Here is a 20,405-nt window from a genome sequence, read left to right as displayed (position 1 = left end):
ACAGGTTCTTCTACTATTACAAAATGAAGGGCAATGGTGGGACAATTCCATCTCACTGTCAGGGCAATGACAGGATCAGTGCAACATTGTATAAAAGTCTTTCACGCCATCGTGTTCACAAGTGTTTCATGGACAGGAAAAAGTCTGATCAGCGCAACGTCGTGCGATAGTCCCTCTCGCAATTGTGGACAAAGATGGGACAAGGATGAGAAAAGGACAGGACATCTGATAATCTCCAATGTTTTTATGTATCACATATTATACATTGCTTTGGGAGTCATGGTTGGTTGACAAACAATTAATAAGCACTATAAACAGGCAATCCGGTTTGGGATACTATCCAACGATAAAAGTACAAAAGGCTTGGTCTCATTTTGTCTGTATGTAGGTTACTGTGGGTTACTGTGTCATGAGAAAATATCTCTAGAAAACCAGCCAAATACTCAAGTAATGAGGAGACAGATGCACTATTATGGGCAATATTTCTCCCTGAGCACCAGAAACGCACACCTTTTTAATAGAACAGGCTAGAGGAGGCAAAACTGTGAATGAGCCCCATCCTACTACAGGAGGCAGAGCTCTGGTGCTGCAACAAACTACCATTCCCAGAATTTCATAGCATGCAGCTATGGCCATTAAAGTGGTGCCAAACCAGATTATTTCTGCGGTGCGCATGCAACCTTTCTCTCCCCCCCCTCCAGCCCTCCAGCTGTGAACAGCCACCTTTCATGAGCTGTCTCAGTCTTCCTCCCCCACAATGAGGTGTCAGCACAACATGGCTCCCTTTTTCTCCTCCTCAATGTGGCATTACAACACCATCACATTGTACCAGAAAGAGGCTAGCTCTTCCATTCAAAGACAGCACACCCTGACCACCAAACTTCATCGTAATAGCGCAACTGAAGTTTCCCACATGAAATATGTGCATGACAGAGTTGGAAAAGGAGGTCAAATAATGGTGTTTTTTTTTTAAATACAGTGGACCCTTGTTATACTCTGGGGTTTGGTTCCAAGATCCCCTGTGGATAACAAAATCCATGGATGCTCAAGTCCCATTAAATATAATGACATAGAAAAATGGTATCCCTTATAAAAAATGGAAAATCAAGGTTTGATATTTGAAATTTATACCTTTTTTAAAAACTTTTTCAAACAGTGGATGCTTGAATCCGTGTATAAAAAAATCCATGCATAAGAAGGGGTGACTGTAGTACAAAGAATTCCTTTAAAAACTATGCAACAACAACAGAAAAGCAACGGTGTCAAATGGAGGGCACTATTATACAAATGTAATTCTGCTCTACTTGTCTCATATAATAACCTCCTTTGTTACCCTACATTTCTAAAATGAGCATTCAGAGGGGGCGTTTATTGAGTAACTATCTGGCTATACAGATATTTCAAGGGACCAGTTGGACCGGCCTCTCACACTATGCACAGGTTTTGTTTATAATTTTTTGTGGGTTTTTTTGGTTATGTGACCATGTTCTAGCAGAGTTTGTTGCTGATATTTCACCAGCATCTATGGCTGGCATCTTTAGAGAATGCTGGCATGGAAGTGAGTGGGGTATATATATACTGTCTGACCCTGGATTGGGAGGAGTGATTTCCATGTTAATCTGTGTATTCCATGTTAATCTGTTGTTGAATGGCAAGGCCTCAGGGTGGGAGGATATGCATATGTTTAATTAGAGATACATTGTCTGCTGGAAAACCTTGATCCTAGGCGGTTTTCATTTGCATTTGCTGGCTCTTGATTTTAGTGTTTTTAGTTCACACACACACACGGAGCCCTAGCGGTGCAGTAGTTAAATGCTGGTACTGCAGCCATAAGGTTATGAGTTCAATCCCAGCAGGGCTCCAAGTTTGCCTCGCCTTCCATCCTTTTGTAGGTTGGTAAAATGAGTACCCAGCTTGTTGGCGACTTATAGATTGTAAACCACTTAGAGTGTGTTATACAAAAGGTAGGAAAATATTAGACAGAGTAAGAATTACAAGGCAAAGTCAGAAAGAAAGTTCTGACAGAGAGCTCATGTCCAGACTAGGTAGGGAAGGAAATTAGGAGGGAAAAGGCAGAGAAAGCAGCTTGTCAGCAAAGCTTCAGGTTGTATGACTGCCTCTCTCTGAGTAATTGTTACCCATGCTGCTTCATATAAATTTTGGTATAAATGATAACCCTTAATGACCCCTAGATGAACTCTGTCCACCATTGCCAGCAAGGCACAAGGACATGTACCACACCCCTGAGGGGTACCCACATCATCATATCTAGAGAGTCGCATAAGAGGATTATCATAGGACCAGGAAGAGCAAATATTTGCCTTGCCTGAGGCTCTTGCCTCCCCAGGGTCTGTTGTCCGAGCAGCTTAAGACCACTAAGACAATCAGACAGGGACATCCAGGTGAAAAGCAAGTAATTAAACACCTTTGTTCTCACCATCAAGCACCTTTGCCAGAGGCAAGATTTTGCCTATAAATATCATCAGATTTGCCTGTTCACTGGGCCAGTCTGGATTTCAGGGGGAAGCTCTGTCCCCTTGAACCCTGACCTGGCTCCTGGCCAGTCACTCCATGGCTGAGCCTCATGCCATCCTCATCATATTCCATTTGGATTCCTGGAGGGAGTCTACATTCTGGTACGTATCACCCCAGTGATGCCTAAAATCCTATTCCATGCTAACCTATGCTTTTCCTGAGCCTTGTATGTGTGTGTGTATGCTAGTGAATTGCATGTGTTTTTCCCCTTATAAATAAATTGGTTATTAATTCTAGAAGTCTGTCTCAGCTCCATTTAGTGGGATCCCCGGTCTACTCCGTATACATATCGGGAGACGATCTCGGTGGGCTCTTGTAGCCAGCCCCCCTCTTGCAATATTTGGACTAATAACAACATAATAAAATTCCCCTACGGACCCTTGGCTACAAATTGGTGGAGAAAGCTTGGGCATAGAACTCTCCCCCGAAATCTGGACTTTCCAAACTGATCACTTGGGCTGTCTAGATCTCGGAACGTAGAGAGAACAGGGATCCCAAAAAGACAAACTGCTGCAGACAGGAATAAATAGGAAGGTGTGTGTGTGTGTTCTTGTGCGCTTGGCCATAAGGGCAAAGGGCTATCTTGGGTTGGCTGATCCCGTTTCATCTCTTTGGTTAGGTGTCCTGCTCATTGGCTCCGGTACGCCGTCCAGTGGTGGGCCCTAATCACCCTTGGGCGTGATTGTCGGAGTAGGCAGCCCGACGCCCTATTTTTATTTTCGCTATCGTGGGTGGGAAAGCAGAGGAGAGGTCCTCTCCATTCCCCGATCTTCAAAATCCCCGTACATTTTAGGTTCACCCCAACAGTTTAAATCCCCCTTGGACGGGTGAGGTAGGCAAAGGAGGGAGACGTCCTGGTCCGGAAGCCTAAAGCCCGGGGTCAAGGGAGGGAAAGGCAGCTCCAAGGAGTGCCATTTGTGGGAGCCTCAGGGAGGTCCCAGGAAAGGAAAACTCAGGCAGGAGTCTAGCTGGGGGCCAAAGTTTGAGTTGTTAGCCAGGCCACGCCGGAGTGGAGCTACAGCGTCCGAACTCCCCAGTGAAAGTGAGGCAGGGCCAAACTGACTTCTGACCGGGTCTAAACGGAGGATCACCCCTAAGTCGCTACCTGCAGGAGCGCCGGGCCCTCGCGTGAATTGGGCGGCGTCCCTGACCCAGAGTTACATTTAGGAGTTCTGTGGAGTCCTCAGGGAGGATCCCAGGACAGCAGCTCACTGTAGGACAGAGAGTTGCACCAGGTTTAGGTGGGAAAAGAGGCCCCGGTTCCATAACCTCTCCCCAGCCTAGGATTTAACATGGCCACACACTCAGAAGACGATAAGTTGGTCAGGACAGAGCAGCCTCAGGACCGGTTACAAAAATGGATTCTTGGGAAGGGACCTAATCCCTGGAAGGCGGAGGGCTTTCTAACCGAGGATCCCTTTGCGACACTGCTGAGGATATACAACACACACACCAAAAAGACAGGGTTCAAAAGAGTGTCCAAGGCAGAAAAGGACAGGTGGGCATCATGGGGGATCTGGACCCTAGCCCACGAAGCCACAAGGGAATATAAAAAATTGGCAGCAAGGGAGGAGACCAGACAAAAATTGCTAGATGAAGCGGTTGCCCAAATACAGGAAAAGGTGGCCGAAAATGCCTTGCACATCAGGGCTAGGGAGGAAGCAGCTCGGCAGTTGGACACTGCCCTAATGGAAAATGAGCTGCTTAAACAACACAACAGAGACCTGGAAGAGAAACTCAAGCAGGCAAAATTGGCGGCCGATTACGTATTGGCCCGCTATTCAAAGGGAGACCCAAAAGCTGACCACACAAAGTGTGAGCAGCGCATCCAGGAGCTTGAGGCCGCCCTAGATCTCAGGCACTCAGTGGTGGCCACTGTGAGCCCCCAGTATTTAAGGACCATAGACTGGGATGAGGAGACCCCACTCCCCACCAAAGCCAAAACACTGCCACACTATAATTCCCAGTGGGAAGGAAGTGAGCAGGAACACATAATACCTCCAAGTTCTCCCAAAAAAGTCACCTCAGACACATCAGCACCAATAAACCCTGTAAAAACCAGAAGGATGGTAGAAACCAGAGAGACAGAGGAAAACAGGGTGGTAACTAAAACAGTGGTCGAAACTGTCTCATGGTCCCTAACAGAAGTAAAAACTATAGCGGACCACCTAGGAAGGCTTGATGCCCACACTGGGGTTCAATGGATGACTAGTGTGTACATATGCTATCCCAAAGCCAAAGGACAGGACCTGACCCAGGTTGCCAGCATGTGTTTAGATCCAGCATACATGGGAGCTTTCGAAGCTGCTGCCATAAATGTTGATCTAAGCAGCGTAGAGATAAGTGAATGGATGTCCAAGGTTGCAGGCATCCTATGGCCAGGAACAATTCTGCGCACCAAATACCAACTCGAAAGACAAGCCCCAGATGAAGCCCCTGACACCTATGTAGCAAGGAAGAAGATGTTAGGAATTCTCTCAGGGGAAATTGGCCTCAATGCAGAGGGCCAGCCCATCCTCGATAACCGTGATTTTATTGCTGAAGTATATGAGGGTTTACATGCATCCGCCAAAACCTATCTGGGACCGGCAGCACTAAAATTACACACTTCCACGTGGGCCCAATTCATGGAAAATATCTGTGCAGTCTCAGAGATGTTCTGGAGCACAAAGGCAGAAAGGGACTTGAATTCAGGATCTGGCAGACCCCCCAGGGCAGGAAGGGAAAGGGGAGGAAGAGATGGAGAACCAGTCCATACAGTCACCTATCACACCCCACTTCCAGCCAGTACAGAAAGAACCCAGGAGGTTTGGAATAAACAACCCCCGGAACCAGCCCAAAAGAACAGAACCCCTCAGACAATCGCTTCGGGAAATCCGCAACAACATCTGGAGACAGCTCAGAGAGTTGGGGTTTAGCAAACAAGAGTTAGATCATAGGCCCAATGCAGAATTGATGGATCTTTTAGACAAATCCATAAGCAGGCAGTACAAAGGAAAAGCCTTTCCAAGTTTCCAAGATTCCATGAACTCCCCCAGTAGTATGGAGAGAAAAATTACAGAATTGATAGCCCAAGTCAACCTCCTCAAGGAGGAAAGTTCCACTTTGGCAGCCAGGATCCAAGAACATAAAGGTCCCCCTTTCTCCTGGGAAAAATACCCCAAGCCTTGGAAACCTTTCCAGCCAGGCATGCCAGGAAAAGGAAACCCTAGAGGTCATTCATCTCATCCCCGCGGTCCAAATTGGAATGGCACTGGGAGATGTGTTCCTCCAAGAAGGCAAATCCCATCTCCCTAACAGCAGGAATGAGTGACACTGTTTCAACCCAGTTCCTTGACCGAGAGGTGAGCCACACTGTCTCAGCCTCAGTTCCCCCATCCTCCATCACATGGCAAGGAAGAAAGGCCCCAGAAAATGGCTTTCGAAAAGGTATCTTAGAGACTGCCCTTTGAGGAACATAGCACTCTGCAGGCCCTCCAGGCATGTGCAGAGAACTTTGGCCAATGTTGAGATTTTAGAAAACAGGCAGTTTTCTTCTCCTCTTCTATAGTTTGCCTAATGCCACAGCCTCATAGAAAATTTGGCTGCTAGAAGCCAAGAAAACCGAATCATGGGCAAAGGAAGTTGCAAAGCCCATCATCCTGGTTAGCTTAGAACTCAGATTCAGTTAATGGCAAATTGCCTTTGTTTCCCCTTTTGTGACTTATACCACTCTGGTGTGAGTGGAGGGCTTGTCAACAAGGAAAAGGTGGTTTATCTGTGTAAAATTTGCAACACCATATTTGTGAAGGCTTGGAGGGAAAAGATCCCCCCCTCTTCTTTTCCTGCTCTGCAAATTAGAGACTGAGAAATGTCTCATTGTTTTCTGTTTGCTTACACTCTGCATGTGCTCAGATGCAATGCAGAACAGAAAGCTCAGAGCTGCAGGCTCAAGGTGGTTGCAGAGACCCCCTGTTCCATGGAACTAGTTTGGATTTTGAAATCCATTGCAAATATGGTTTCAAGCCCATTCCCCATTGTGTTTGTTCTTTAGAGATCTCTTTTTGAGTTTCTTGGTATAGCTTGGTATAGTTAGGATTGTCATTCTGTGTGTTTTAAGGTTTTGAGATATTCTTGTTGTATTGGTGGTGCTCTATTTTACTTTTGGCAAAAGCACACCATCAGTCTTTTCTTTATGCTGTTAGGATTTTGTCTTTTGGATATTGCTGTGTCTATGTCATATTGTGCCACTCCCGTTCTTAGGAACACATGGTTGGGACCCAGAATGTGTCTCTGCTGCCATGTGCTGGGGGCTGCATAGGTTTTAAGCCGTAGTTTCCTGTTTCAGTTTTTCTGCTCTCCTTACATGCTCAGAGGCCTCCTGCCGCCCAACACCCCCATCTTCTCTTTTGTTATTCTTGCATTGCTCAAGAGATCTACTCCTTTGTCTTGTCTTCAGTAAGTTTTTGTAGACCTTCTGCTTAGCCAAAAGTTTTTCTTTTGCTCTTATAAGTCTGATCTGGTCATCTTCCATGAGTCTTGTCCTACATCCTCCTTCCCGAAAGTATGACTCACCAGAGTTACACTGTCTCAGCCCCAAACCAAAGTTTTGGTCTTTTCCTCAGGTGTTTTTAGCTGATTTGGTGTGCCTTTCTTCAGCTCCCCCTCTTCTAGTGAGTACAACAGGCTTTCAGACTGTAATTTGGATGTTACTTGGTTAGACTATAGATCTCTTCTGTAATTATGGAGAATGTAAAGGGACAGGAGTTTCTAGTTTTTTCTCTTGACCCAAATTTGGGCTACTTTTGTTGTTTTGGTTGTGATAAGAAAACATAGCATTTTGTGAAATAAATCTGGTACTTAGGTTCTGGAAAAACTAGACTTTCCATTAGCCTGCTTGATCAGGAAAAGGGAGCCCCATTTGTCTCCCTTGCCTTAATTCGCATAGATTTGGCTGACACAGCAGGATCAGGCATTGTAAAGTTGTTCTGGTTTGTTTGTTTGTTTGTTTGTTTGCTTGACTGCCTGGGATTCAGGAGTCTGAAGGCAACTTCCTCTTTGTCTGAAGTCTGTATTATGGGTAGGGATTTTTCTGTTAAGTAGTTATAAAGAGCCTCAGGTCAGCATAGTCTATCTGGGAAAAATATCTTGACTGCTGACTCTCAACCAAGGTATTTCCATACATTGATTGGTATTTGTGTTTGTTTAATTGTTTGAGATTTGGGAGTGTGAAGGAACTCCCTCCACTCTGTCTGTTTTCAGAGCCTTGGAATTCATAGATGAGCCTCACTGGCAAAGCAGTCTACCTTTTTTGTCCTCCACAATTTATGTAGGACAGCACATCCACTGTTTAATTTGAAGTGTGTTCATACCAGTTTGTCTCACAAGTGCCCTGTCAGTCACAAGCTGTTGCTTCTGCTTTTCTCTTTACATGCTCAGAGATTATGCACTCTAAGCATGCTCAGGAATCCTTTTCTCCTAGGAATTGGGAAGGATAGATTTCCTCATAGTTACTTTGTTCTTTGCTGTGAGTGTTGCCAATGATGTCACACAGCACCTCCTAAAGGTTTTACTTTGCTCTCTGCACATGATCAGAGGCTAGGATCATGCTGCAAATATACCCAGTTTTCGGAGAACTGAGTGATTTCTTCCACAAGGTGGTGGCTTATTTTTATGTGTGTCGTTTTATGTCCGTTTTGTTCTGCAACTTTGAGACTGAGTGAAAGTCACACTCTCTCAGCCCAAACATTAGCTGTGCCTTCTCATTTTTGTTATTGTTTTTGTTTTATGTTTGCTGTTAGCCCCACACATTCCAATGCAACACCTTTGTTTTGGATTCCACCCAGTTTTGGCTAGCAGAATTTTGGTCTTTTGATTGGTCTTTTAAGGCTGCTTCTCATACAGTGTTTGGTTAACAGCAGGCCTAGTGGTCAAATCGCCTGGCTGTGTGACTTTGTTTTCGTTTTGAGTTATTTTCCAGTCACAGTACTTTCCAATGATACAGTTGTTGTTTTTGCTTTTCTTTTGCCTTTTTCATTTTTGCCGGTCAGCAAGCCCAATGGTTAGGTTTTTGCCAAAGTTAAAACTTCCTCCAGGGCTGCTCCAGCTTATTTTCACTGTTTTAGACGGAATGCTTCTAAAATACACCCATGGCTGGACTACTCTGTTAGAATGGTGCAAGTATACCCAGGTCCTGGTATCCAAAAATGATTTGGCTATTTCGGATGTAGTTTTGCTAAAAGTTGGACTAAATTTGCACATCTTCACAGCAGCCTTGGTCAAGTCTGGAAATTGACCACAACCAAACAGTGCAGTGCCCTCAGTGCATTGCCTTACAAACCCCTTGGTTTTCTGTTATTAATGTTGTGTGTTTCTATACTCTGCATGTGTATGCCAGTCCTATCCCTGGCCTCTATGTACTATCTTTCTGCTATACAATTGTTTGTTAAAGTGCCGGACAGTGGCCTCACTGAACTTCTCTGCCACTGCTTTAAATGTTGACCTCTTCCGCATCCTTTACCTATCAGGATTGGCTCCAGCGGGGAGCCAGGGAATAATTCCCATGGCACATAGACATAATTTGGAGGTCCTATCCTTTCCTTACAAAACTCCTGTAGCAAAGCCAGCCTGGTCTCTGCGGGAGGCCAGGGGGGGGAGAGAAGAAACTGTCCTCTTCATTCTCCAAGGCAAGTAAAAACCATAGCTCTTTTCCACTCCTATTTTAAAGCAGACCCGCTCTGTCGGGAGCAAGGGGGGGGAGAGTCTGTCTTCCTTCATCCCCCACTGCATGTAAAATTCTATCCTGTCCTTGCTCTGTTCTCCTATATCCTCATGGGGAAGGTAAGCCCCAATATTCTTCCCAAAAGCCAGGCCAGACCCCACAGATGTCATCCCATCGATGCCATGATACAGGACTCTCCAAGCTGTTTCCCAGCCTTCGTGATGTTCCCTGCTCCAGGGTTGAGACTCTTTTCCCTGCATCCTTCCTGTGATGTCCTCCATCCCCTGCTGCCATGGACATCCTCCAAAGGCTCATTCAAGACACAACCGGTGTTCTCACGCCTCTGCTCCTGTTCCAGATGGTCCTCCATGGCCCTACCTACATTCAGATGCCTTTCTTATTGCTGTCTGTCCAGATGACAAGCTCCACAGACCTATCACTGTTAGCTTTCATCACTGTTTTCCAAAAGCTCATTGCCTGCATTCAAGTGTTCCACATGTGGAACTACTCGCCACTGGACTTAAACTGCCATCTCATGGACATTAGCCCACTTCACCATGACCAATGCCCGCATACAAGAACTATGGCTCATCCTCTCGCCAGATGGACATTGGCTGCAAAGAAATTGTTTCTTGCAGGACAGCTATACCTCATGCCCGCATTCTCATATCCATACTGAGCCATCTGGCTCCCGCTGGACAAAACCTAACATGGACTCTGTCCTTCCATATACAAACCACCAACTGTTTGGACTCATGTCACATTCATTTGCTCTTTTCAGTCATTGGACTCATTTCTATTGGTTGTTGCTTTTTCATACTGCATATTGACTGCTCATTGCTTTTCTCTTGGCCTATTGAAGGCTTTTTCCGTTGGTTATATTTCATGTGCCCCCTTTTCACCCCCACTTTTGACTTTGGTAATAATCTTTGGTATGTATGGTGTATGTATGGCTTCCCCTGTGCATCACCAGTGTGATACTTCCCTTAATAGGATGCCCTCTCCAATATTCTCACACCAAAATTTCTATGGCAAAGATTAATTCGGAAAATACTCATCCCCACCCACCTGTGAGTCCTCGTAATTTCCGAGGGGGGGGAATGTTACCCATGCTGCTTCATATAAATTTTGGTATAAATGATAACCCTTAATGACCCCTAGATGAACTCTGTCCACCATTGCCAGCAAGGCACAAGGACATGTACCACACCCCTGAGGGGTACCCACATCATCATATCTAGAGAGTCGCATAAGAGGATTATCATAGGACCAGGAAGAGCAAATATTTGCCTTGCCTGAGGCTCTTGCCTCCCCAGGGTCTGTTGTCCGAGCAGCTTAAGACCACTAAGACAATCAGACAGGGACATCCAGGTGAAAAGCAAGTAATTAAACACCTTTGTTCTCACCATCAAGCACCTTTGCCAGAGGCAAGATTTTGCCTATAAATATCATCAGATTTGCCTGTTCACTGGGCCAGTCTGGATTTCAGGGGGAAGCTCTGTCCCCTTGAACCCTGACCTGGCTCCTGGCCAGTCACTCCATGGCTGAGCCTCATGCCATCCTCATCATATTCCATTTGGATTCCTGGAGGGAGTCTACATTCTGGTACGTATCACCCCAGTGATGCCTAAAATCCTATTCCATGCTAACCTATGCTTTTCCTGAGCCTTGTATGTGTGTGTGTATGCTAGTGAATTGCATGTGTTTTTCCCCTTATAAATAAATTGGTTATTAATTCTAGAAGTCTGTCTCAGCTCCATTTAGTGGGATCCCCGGTCTACTCCGTATACATATCGGGAGACGATCTCGGTGGGCTCTTGTAGCCAGCCCCCCTCTTGCAATATTTGGACTAATAACAACATAATAAAATTCCCCTACGGACCCTTGGCTACATAATGATGGGCTTAACCCACTCTATGTAGATTCTTCTTCACACCAACCAGAGAATTAATATATACACTCGACCTTCCACATTCACTGGGGTTAGGACCCCTGTGAATGTGGAAAAACTGCAAATAACAAAAACACTATGTTTTTACCTGAGAGAACACCTCTCTAGGAATCTCTAGGTCCTCCAATGCAACTCTTCAGTCAACATCTATCAGACATTGGTCATAGAATTGCGCTGGAGGAGCTACAAATGTCTAGTGGAGTGTTCTCTTTAGGAATCTCTAGTGCGACTTTTGATTAAAGTTGACCATAGAGTTGAATTGGAGGACCTAGATATTCCTAGAGAGAACATATTAATAAAATCCGTGATTAATCAAAGCTGCAAAAGTCAAAGCCACAAATGTGGTGGGACAAGTGTACTTGATTTTTTACAATATGTAAAGTGTAAGCCATGGTTGTCCCTGCGAGTTATGCTGAAACAGCATTCTGTACCTTCAGCACTACTAAATGTGGCTTTGTGAGTAGCGCACAACTTTCCTACATAACATCTTGATTAGGCAAGCCTATGTTTTACAGGCATCTGTAATCAGAATCCATTTGAGACACAGTCCAGCCAAAATTAAGCACTTTAAAAGTAACGCAGCTGCAAAGTGCTTAACACTGGTTGGATTGTGCTCTTACATGTTTCAGATGGATGGACTGATAATGAAAAACTTTACTGAATCAAAAGAAGTATGTCTGTCATTATGAACATGACAGAAGGGAATCAAATGGAAACCAATGCTTATTCGCCAACCATAATGGAATGCTACAGGGACCTGCCAAAGAAAATACGCAATAGAAATATTTGGGTCTAGTGAATAAAAGTCCCAATACTTTTGTTGCTGGTATTTAGAGGGAGGAAAAATCTAAATATTTATCCATGTTCATAACAAAACAATTGACTTAAAAGTGAAAGCTAGAAAGGGGGAAATATTTTTAAAACTTCTCTCCCATTTGGTTTGCTATTTTCAACACTTCAATATAGTGACAAAGATTTCCTACTAAAAGAATGCATTCTTACCCATATATTGCTCAGTACTGCGTATGGGAACAGTTACGGACAGGTATTCAAAAGGCAAAAGACAAAAACAAGTAACATAAAGAGAAGTACATTTTTGAAAAACCCAACAACACTTGTATATTAGCCAGGATTCAGAGTATACTTGAAGGTGTAGGAATGCCCTTTGACCTTTTTTCCTTGAAGGAACAGGCCCTGCTCCATATGACAGGCTGCCTTCAGAAGTCTCCTTGCTATGTTGCATGGGGAGTTCCTGCCTGAGACAATCAAAATCTGCAGAAAGCCATTCCTGACCAATAAACTGCTTAGATGTTAATCTTCACAGACAGATGTGCCCATTTTTAATTCAAAACAACCCTGGCATTTAAAGAAACATGAAACTGAACTAAAAGTAGGCATCTAGAAGAGTAATTCCTAGCTTTCCAGCAGGTGAAGCATATCACGAAAGTGACATGATCACTCCACTGAAGGACTGAAAGCAAAGATTAGATGTCATCTGACAGGGATGCTTTAATTTTGGGTTTCCTACACAAGAAGAGGGCTGAACTAGACAGCCCTTCCAACTGTATGATTGTATGCTCTAATATCATATATTGCCAATTAATCCTGAATCTAAGGGGTTTCAGGTAGTGATTTCGTCTGCTTATCATTGCTAAGCACTGATGAAAGCTGAAAATTCCAACATTTCAAGCCAGGCTTGAAAGGAACTTCTTGAATAACAGTCGATCAAAGCAGGTCATGACATACTTTCTGTTCCTTGCCACAGATCTCCCTCAGCCCATCCAACTTGACTGGCTGGCTGGACCACATTCCCATCAACCTGGCAAGAACTGGATCTGTCACAAAGTTTCATAAGAACTGTAAAGAAATGTTCAGTATCAACCCAGGTTAAGTCTTAGAAATTCAATTCATTCCTCAACATTTCTGTTATATTGTATTTATCTGAAGCAGAAACTTTTCAGTATTGTCATGTGGAGATATAGGAGTTTATCACATGAGGCTAGTAAAGTGCAATTACCATAGGATAATACTATAGCATTTTTGGTAGGTACTTATCACACAACAAATGTCTCTCCTGCTCCTGCTTTGCATTTCAGATGTTGGTGGAGTGCACCTTTTTATTGTTGGAATGAAAAGGTGTACTTCACCAACGACAGAAATGCAAAGCAGCAACAAGAGAGACACAAAGGCATGTGATAACTATCTGCCAAAGACATATTAGCCTAATGTAATTGTGTTTTAGCAGACTTCTGTGACAAACTCTGTAGTTCTTAGTAGACCTTGTATCATATTTTTAGGAACATGGAGACTGTTTATAATGCTAAATACTAAGTCAGAATATCTTGCTTTAAATTAGTGTGAAAATGATACTTTTAATGATAAATTATGTGTACAGCATTGTCAATTTTATAATAAACAATTTACACAGACATACATACAGGATGAGAAGACAAGCCTCTTTCTCTTATACGCTGTATTTTGAGAAGAGAAGGAAAACTAAAGGCATGATAGGGAGCCAATGGTAACATGGGATAAATGGCAGCAAATTCAGTTGTATATATAGCAGAGAGTTAAATCTCTCCCCAGCATGATGATATCATTAGAAAGGACAGCTTTGTTTGTGAGCTTGCAATAAGGCCCTTGGAAAGTCTGACCCATCTCAGTTTTGTTAATAATACAGCATGCATTTAGGCTTCATTTCATTTGAGGAGAGAAGACACCACTAAATAATGTATTCTCAGAGCACACTTTTATTCCCTGCTATTTCATCAGTACCAACTTTCCAAGAAAAGTCAACTTATTTACAATTCAAAAATTAATCATACCATTGTAGCATTTAATTACTACAAACAGGCAACAGAGGTCTGGAGAACTAGTAAACTCAGTCTAGCAGTAATCACATTCATGTCTCATTGATCCACAAAAGGAAACAAGATGTTTACTGTGATCTAAGGAAGGGATACAGGCATGAAAGACAAAATTGTGTTCACTGCAGTGATTCATATAAATCAGTGTGAGAAACTCTGGAAGACTATGGGGCCACATTAGCTCCCCAGGAGACCTTGAGACCATACTCCTCATTGCACTTGCTCCTGAAAAAATAAACAAACCATTTTATGCCTCTCTAGGGGACATGGGGACATTCTCACCATGTTTTGGGGCATTCCTGGGTCATTTTGGAGCAAAGAAATATATATTTTTGAAATTTTGCCAAAAAATACCTTTGGGGAATCCCGGGGGCTGCATGCAGTCTATGGGCAGCACTGTGCCCACACAGATATAGATGAAGAGAAGAAATAAAAAGTACTATGTCTGATATTTTTTGTCTTTCAGCTGGTGCCTAAGTGTATGCACAACTTCATTTCTACCTGGCCTCTCCTACTGGATCTGCAGCTCCAGCACTGGCTGGTGCTTTTGCCAGATGCCTATGACATCAGAGGTTTGGCTGAGAGCTTGTGATATCAGGGATGATGATAAGCCTTTCAGCCTGCTCAAGTTAGAGAGGTAGGGATCTGGCCTGGAAGCCAAAACCAGATAACTGCTGAAAGAATCCTTGAATCCAGTCCACCTGTTTCCTGGAGCAGTGGTGGGAATTATGCAGCCTACACACTTCATGCAATTGTTGGAAGGGTTTCTTAGTATCTCCACTATTCCACCCAAGCCCCCAGCATCTCCACAAAAAATCAGCCAAAATAGCCGAAACACAGCCAAAGAAACACTTTAGATTCACATTAGAAAAAGGTTATTTCAGGTCTCTCCCACCCCAAAATGGAAGGAACCCAAAAGGCAGCCAGGAACGATACAATGTCCCTTTTAGTAACTAAAATTGCTTTCATGAAAGCTGTCTCTTAGAATAGCAAAAACTTGGCTAGTGCCCCACTCCAGACTCCAGAGTCTCTCCACCATGCCCTATGGGAATTTATAGTGCCACCTGCAAAAGGTGACATCCCTAGAAAGACAACACCTAAAGAAACAAGAGAACTGTAAGACATAGGAGAACTGGTTGACCGCATCAAATACCTTTTAAAGCACATAAGGAAGGCTCCTGCTAGATGTCTCCAACAAACTGCAGCTGAACCTGGGTGAGGCACCGGAGCGCCTGCATGAGAGTGCTGAATTGCTGACCTGTACCTTGTACCTTGTTGGCAGTTGGTGTTCCTGAGATTTCTGTCTGATTTGTTTGCTGGCTTGCCATGTTTTACTGGTGGTGATTTTTGACTCCTTAACCTCTTTACTGGGACTTGCCTAACCCTACCAGCACTGTGTTAAAGGATACTAAAGATAATGCAAAGGAAATCTGTTAAGAATAGGTCAAAGATGATTTAAGGATTGTTTACTTGAATCAGCTCCTAACCTGATAAATAAATCGATGAAATGATCTCATGTTATGAAAGAGCTCAACCTAGAACATACCATATATACTCATGTATAAGTTGAAAAATTTAGGTCAACAATTGACCCAAAAACCTGGGTTGACTTATACATGGGTCAATACGGTACCTGACCCAAGCCTCTCTCCAGTCAGGCTGCCTTTGCAAGGGAAAGCCCATCTGGGAGAGACTGGGAAGGGTGACCAATCGCCCTGCAGCCTGTCCCCAGCCAGGCTGCCTCCTGAAGTCTGACCCTCAACTTATCCATGGACCATACCAATACCCATAATTTTGGCCCCAAAAGTTGACCTCAACTTATACATGAGGTCAACTTATAGTCAAGTATATATGATAAGTGGCACACCCAGTTTGCAAGTAACTACATTCCCTCTCCCATATATTATCTGTCTCAGAGCATGGATATAACTAATTTGGAAATAACTGGAAATAACTAACTTAGCAAGTTATTGATATGCTGTTTTTTTTCTCCCAAAGTGGTAAGATCCTTCTTGATAAAGGTTAAAGTTAAATCTATGCTTTAACAATTTAATTGATTAAAAAAAACTAGCATTCATTAAGAGCGGATGGCTTCTGGTTGGAATGAGTGTGTGATTAGTCACTCTGTTTCATCTCTCCTCTATCTTCAGCTTTCAAACAGCAAACTTCTCAGAAATTATATCCTAATTAGGTACACTTGTCCCTCCCAGTCTCGCTCTCCGTGGGAGGAACAGGTGGGGAGGGATAAAATGGCGGCGCGTGCCTGAGGGAACCAAATATTTGCCTATCCCAATGGGATTCAAATACAGTATTTTCGAGTTGCCATTTTCATGGGAGGGGGTCTGGAGTGGATTCCCCCAAGAATTGGGAGGAGCTACTGTATTTACTATTTGGATTGTCTTCTGTTATGTTTTCTTGTGCCTACTACAGTGTTTCTCTGTGTCTTGCTTTGTTTTTATAAGTGTTTCTTCCTTCTTCATTCAAGTTTCAGTTTTCAGTCGATCAAAGTTCAGATTCAGCAAGCATTTTGTATAAACTTTGTATAAATTTTGGACATAATTGGTGAAATGTTTAAATGATGCTTAAATGACCAGCTTCTCAGAGGCTATCACTTTAATTAGACCTTAATTAGACATTTACTATCTGACCTCTGTTTTATTTTTACTCTTAGATACTTTTAACTTGGCTTGGGTTTTAAATTTACTGTCTTGTTAGAGTACACAGCTGCTTTGTGTAAACTTACAGGAAGAAGTTTTTTAGACAATTAAACCCCTAAGAGATTATTACCATAACTGATTTTTTAAAACCTCTTTTACTTTATCTAGGAGCTTAGTCTCTGTTCCAGAATTTTTGTTAACTTGGGTTTCAGTGGTGCTTTATACAATGCTTGGACATAATGGGAAAAGTAAAAGGACAAATGTCTCCAGCCCATCAACTCCATCCAGCTTCCCCCTGCAAATAATCTGAAGAGTGTAGTTGATATGAACATAGACCAGATGTTTACCATGCTACAAGGTATGGCTGCATATTGTGCATAACCTATGTTGAAACCACTTATGCTGTCTATACAGCCTTCGGTTGCTTCTGTTAAGGAAACTGAAGGTTCAATGAGCACATTGGTAATTGGTATACAGAGCACTGAACTGAACCCTAGAAGACAGGGTTTGTTGTGTGCCTTCAAGCCGTTTATGACTTATGGCAACCCTAAGGCTACTCTATCATGGGGATACAACTCATGAAATGGCTATGAATGCTTCCCATAGCCTTTTGAGGTGAAGAAAAACAAACTGAAACTGAATCTAGACAAGATAGAGGTGCTTACTATTAAGGTCCTAATCTGGGGTTATAGGTGTGTCAGCTAGTCCTGGATGTTGTTATACTCCCCTGAAAGACTGTGTTCATGGCTTCGGGGTGCTTCTGGATCCATCTCTCCAAATATTAGCTCAGACAGATGCAACTGTCAGGAATGTTTTTATCACTTTTGGTTGATATGCCATCCTAGAATTGGAAGACCTAAAGATGGTAATGCATGCGCTGGTGACCTCAAGGCTGGACTTTTGCAATGTACTGTACATTGGGCTATCTTTGTACCAAGTTTGAAAATTTCAATTAGTTCAAGTCAGACTGATTGCTGGTACATTTAGGAGTAAGGATATCACACCAATATTAAAACCATTCCACTGGCTGCCAGTTAGTTTCTGAGCAAAGTATAAAGTGTTGGTTATTACGTACTTTTAAAGCCCTACATGATTTCGATCCAGGTTACATATGGGTTTATCTTCTTTCATATAATCTGCCCTGTACACTGAGGTCTATGGGGATCATTTACTTCAATTGGCCAGGACTAGATGAGCAACTGTCACCCAGAGGATCTTTTCATTAGATGCTGGCCTATTTTGCATTTAGAAAGCTAGCTAAAGCCTCAACATCTTAAGCAGGAGGAGGGAGAGAGAATGGTAAGCGCTAAGAAACTGCATACAGAACTATTACTATCTGCCATTAAGTAATAAAAACTGATTAAAAGAAAGTTCAGAACACAGTCTATGAATGCAGACTGTATGCAGAATATAATTCACCAACACGGCATTGGAAGAACTAACAACACATCATAATACTTCTGTGCTCCAAATTTAATGAAAATAAAGCTTCCAGGTAAGTCCAAATGAAAGACAGAATGAAGATGGCCTATTTTCTCTGCTACTAACCATGTTCAAGCATTTTAACTGCAGCTGTGCAGAAAGAGGAAGGGAGAAGTCAAACTAAGTTTTAATATACTAAACAAAGCCTGGACTGTTGTGCATCATTGCCCCATGTCTTTTTGAATTTGTTCAGTTAGGCAACAAAATATGGTCACTAGTCAGTGATTGTATTTCATCCTCTTTCAACTAGTATTTCAAGGGAGAGAGTGATGGTTGTGGAGAAATAAGATAACAAGATTTCCTGGGACCTTTTGTAGAAGTTTCTCCCCATAAGCTTACAGAAAAACATTAGTTCTGTTCATTTTTATTAGCAAAAGGAATCAGAAGTAGCAGCAGCCACTGGATAACCCCTCCCCAAGCAGATGCTCTCAGGATGTGTTGGACTACAACTTCCATCATACATAGCCAACTACTTACAGACAGCTATTTTACTGAAAATCGTTGAACATGTAACATGGAATATACTCAGAGCAAAAAAAAAACAACAACAAACCCAAAAGCTTCATCTTGGATTCAAACCGCAAATCTAAATACCTCTGCCCAAATTGTAGATCCCAGGATATTGCAAAGACTGTAAAAGGAACTGTTTTGGAGTTTTTTGTTCAGGTGTCACAGGAAGAAATACTCTGAAGTCTTTTCAAATAGCAAAAGTCACCCTAACCCATCCTAGATTCAGGTGGACCACTTTTTCATCACACTCTGCTTTTATTAGGTTTTTCTCCCGCTAAATAGTACTTTTTTCAAAGGTACAATGCAATTGGGATTGCTTTCTTCCCTGTTGTACATTCAGAATCTTTTTGACATTGCAGCCTTCATTCATGCTAAAAACTTTAATGCACACAGCATTGGGCACTGCTCACCAAATAGTGCCACTTTTCTTAGTTTGGCATGCACATGCACACAGATCCATCCTCCACAGAAATATAAATCAAAAGCAGTCTTACCTTTAAAAAGTCAGGTGGAACTTCTTTTCTGCTTTGTATCCATTGCTCCAGGCCCTAGTCCCTGATGGAACAGAAAACAAGCTTGATCCATCCTTAACCTGACATCCCTTTAAATATTTAAACAGGGCTATCATATCACCTCTTAACCAGGCTAAGACCATGAAGCAGTTAGTACAGTCAGCCCTCTGTATTTGTGGTGCTTCTGTTCCAGACCTCCCTGCAGATTCCAAAAAATTGTGGGACCTCAGATCCCATTATTATCAATGGCTGTCTGATATGCACATGGCCTCATTGGTAGCAGAATCTGGTAGCATGAGTTTTCATAGTCTTGAACATAATAATAATAATAATAATAATAATAATAACAATTTTGATTTGTATCCCGCCTCTCCCTGTATTGGATCGAGGCGGGTAACAACAAACATAAGAACAATAAAAATACAACACAACAAGCCACAAGTAAAAACATAGCAAAACATATCAAATCCAATTCCCTATCTCCCTCCCACTTTAAAAACAACAATTCCCAATAAAATGCTACCAATAAAGTAGTCAATAAAAACCTACTTCCTCAAATGCATAGGATGGAGAGTCCAGAACCAGACCTATATACACCAGTGGTGCGTGATAATGTCAGTTGAAATTCAAAACCTTGTGAGTATGGAGATGAAGTGTGAAGGCACTTTGTCGGGGGACAACGGCAGGAGGAAAGATGTTGCCTAAAGCCAAGGACAGTAGCAAAAGCAATAGCATGTACATTTCTATACTACTTATCAATGAACTCGGCACTCTCTAAGTGGTTTACAACATGTTAGCCAATTGCCCCTAACAAGCTGGGTACTCATTTTACCAACCTATGAAAGGATGAAAGGCTGGGTGAACCTTGGAGCCCTGTAGGATTGAACTCGCAACCTTGTGGAAGCAGTACTGACATTTAATCACTGCACCATCAGGGCTCCTGGGTAGATAGCCACATGAATGAGTATTAGAATGCAATGTGGGAACCAGAGGGGAGATGTGATGGTCAAGGGTGTCCTTCTGAGGATGGGGCATTAGGCAGTGTTGAAATGTGTCCATGAAACCATTGTCTGTTCAACCCACTGCTAATGGACTGGAGTCTGTGGATACATTCCAATTCTGTTATTTCTCTTTTCAAACTTCCTTTGTAGTTTTTTTTTTTTTTTTTGTTCAAGGACCACTGTGTTGAGG

The 20,405-nt window shown here is 42.8% G+C and overlaps 1 protein-coding gene across 3 annotated transcripts in view; it reads right to left on the bottom strand.

Annotated features, from left to right (window-relative positions):
* Window positions 1-19,259, bottom strand: part of LOC149310667 (epoxide hydrolase 1-like) — a 51,894-nt gene extending 32,635 nt beyond the window's left edge. For 2 of the 3 annotated variants that reach the window (XM_089529420.1, XM_089529422.1), the window contains exons 1-2: window positions 19,197-19,259; window positions 12,933-13,043 (exon numbers count right to left, since the gene is read on the bottom strand). In XM_089529420.1, the coding sequence (XP_089385546.1) occupies window positions 12,933-13,038 (106 nt within the window). In that variant the 5' untranslated portion in view covers window positions 13,039-13,043; window positions 19,197-19,259. The remainder of the gene's footprint in view (window positions 1-12,932; window positions 13,044-19,196) is intronic. The other variant, XM_089529421.1, reaches the window with a different exon arrangement.
* Between the last annotated feature and the right edge of the window lie 1,146 nt (window positions 19,260-20,405).

The sequence above is a fragment of the Sceloporus occidentalis genome, unplaced genomic scaffold (assembly GCF_023333645.1).
Source record: "Sceloporus occidentalis isolate IW3139 unplaced genomic scaffold, rSceOcc1.0.p SCAF_6, whole genome shotgun sequence".
In the NCBI taxonomy this organism is placed as follows: Eukaryota; Metazoa; Chordata; class Lepidosauria; order Squamata; family Phrynosomatidae; genus Sceloporus; species Sceloporus occidentalis.
The sequence above is the reverse complement of the archived record's forward strand: the minus strand, read 5'-3'. Positions and strand labels throughout refer to the sequence as shown.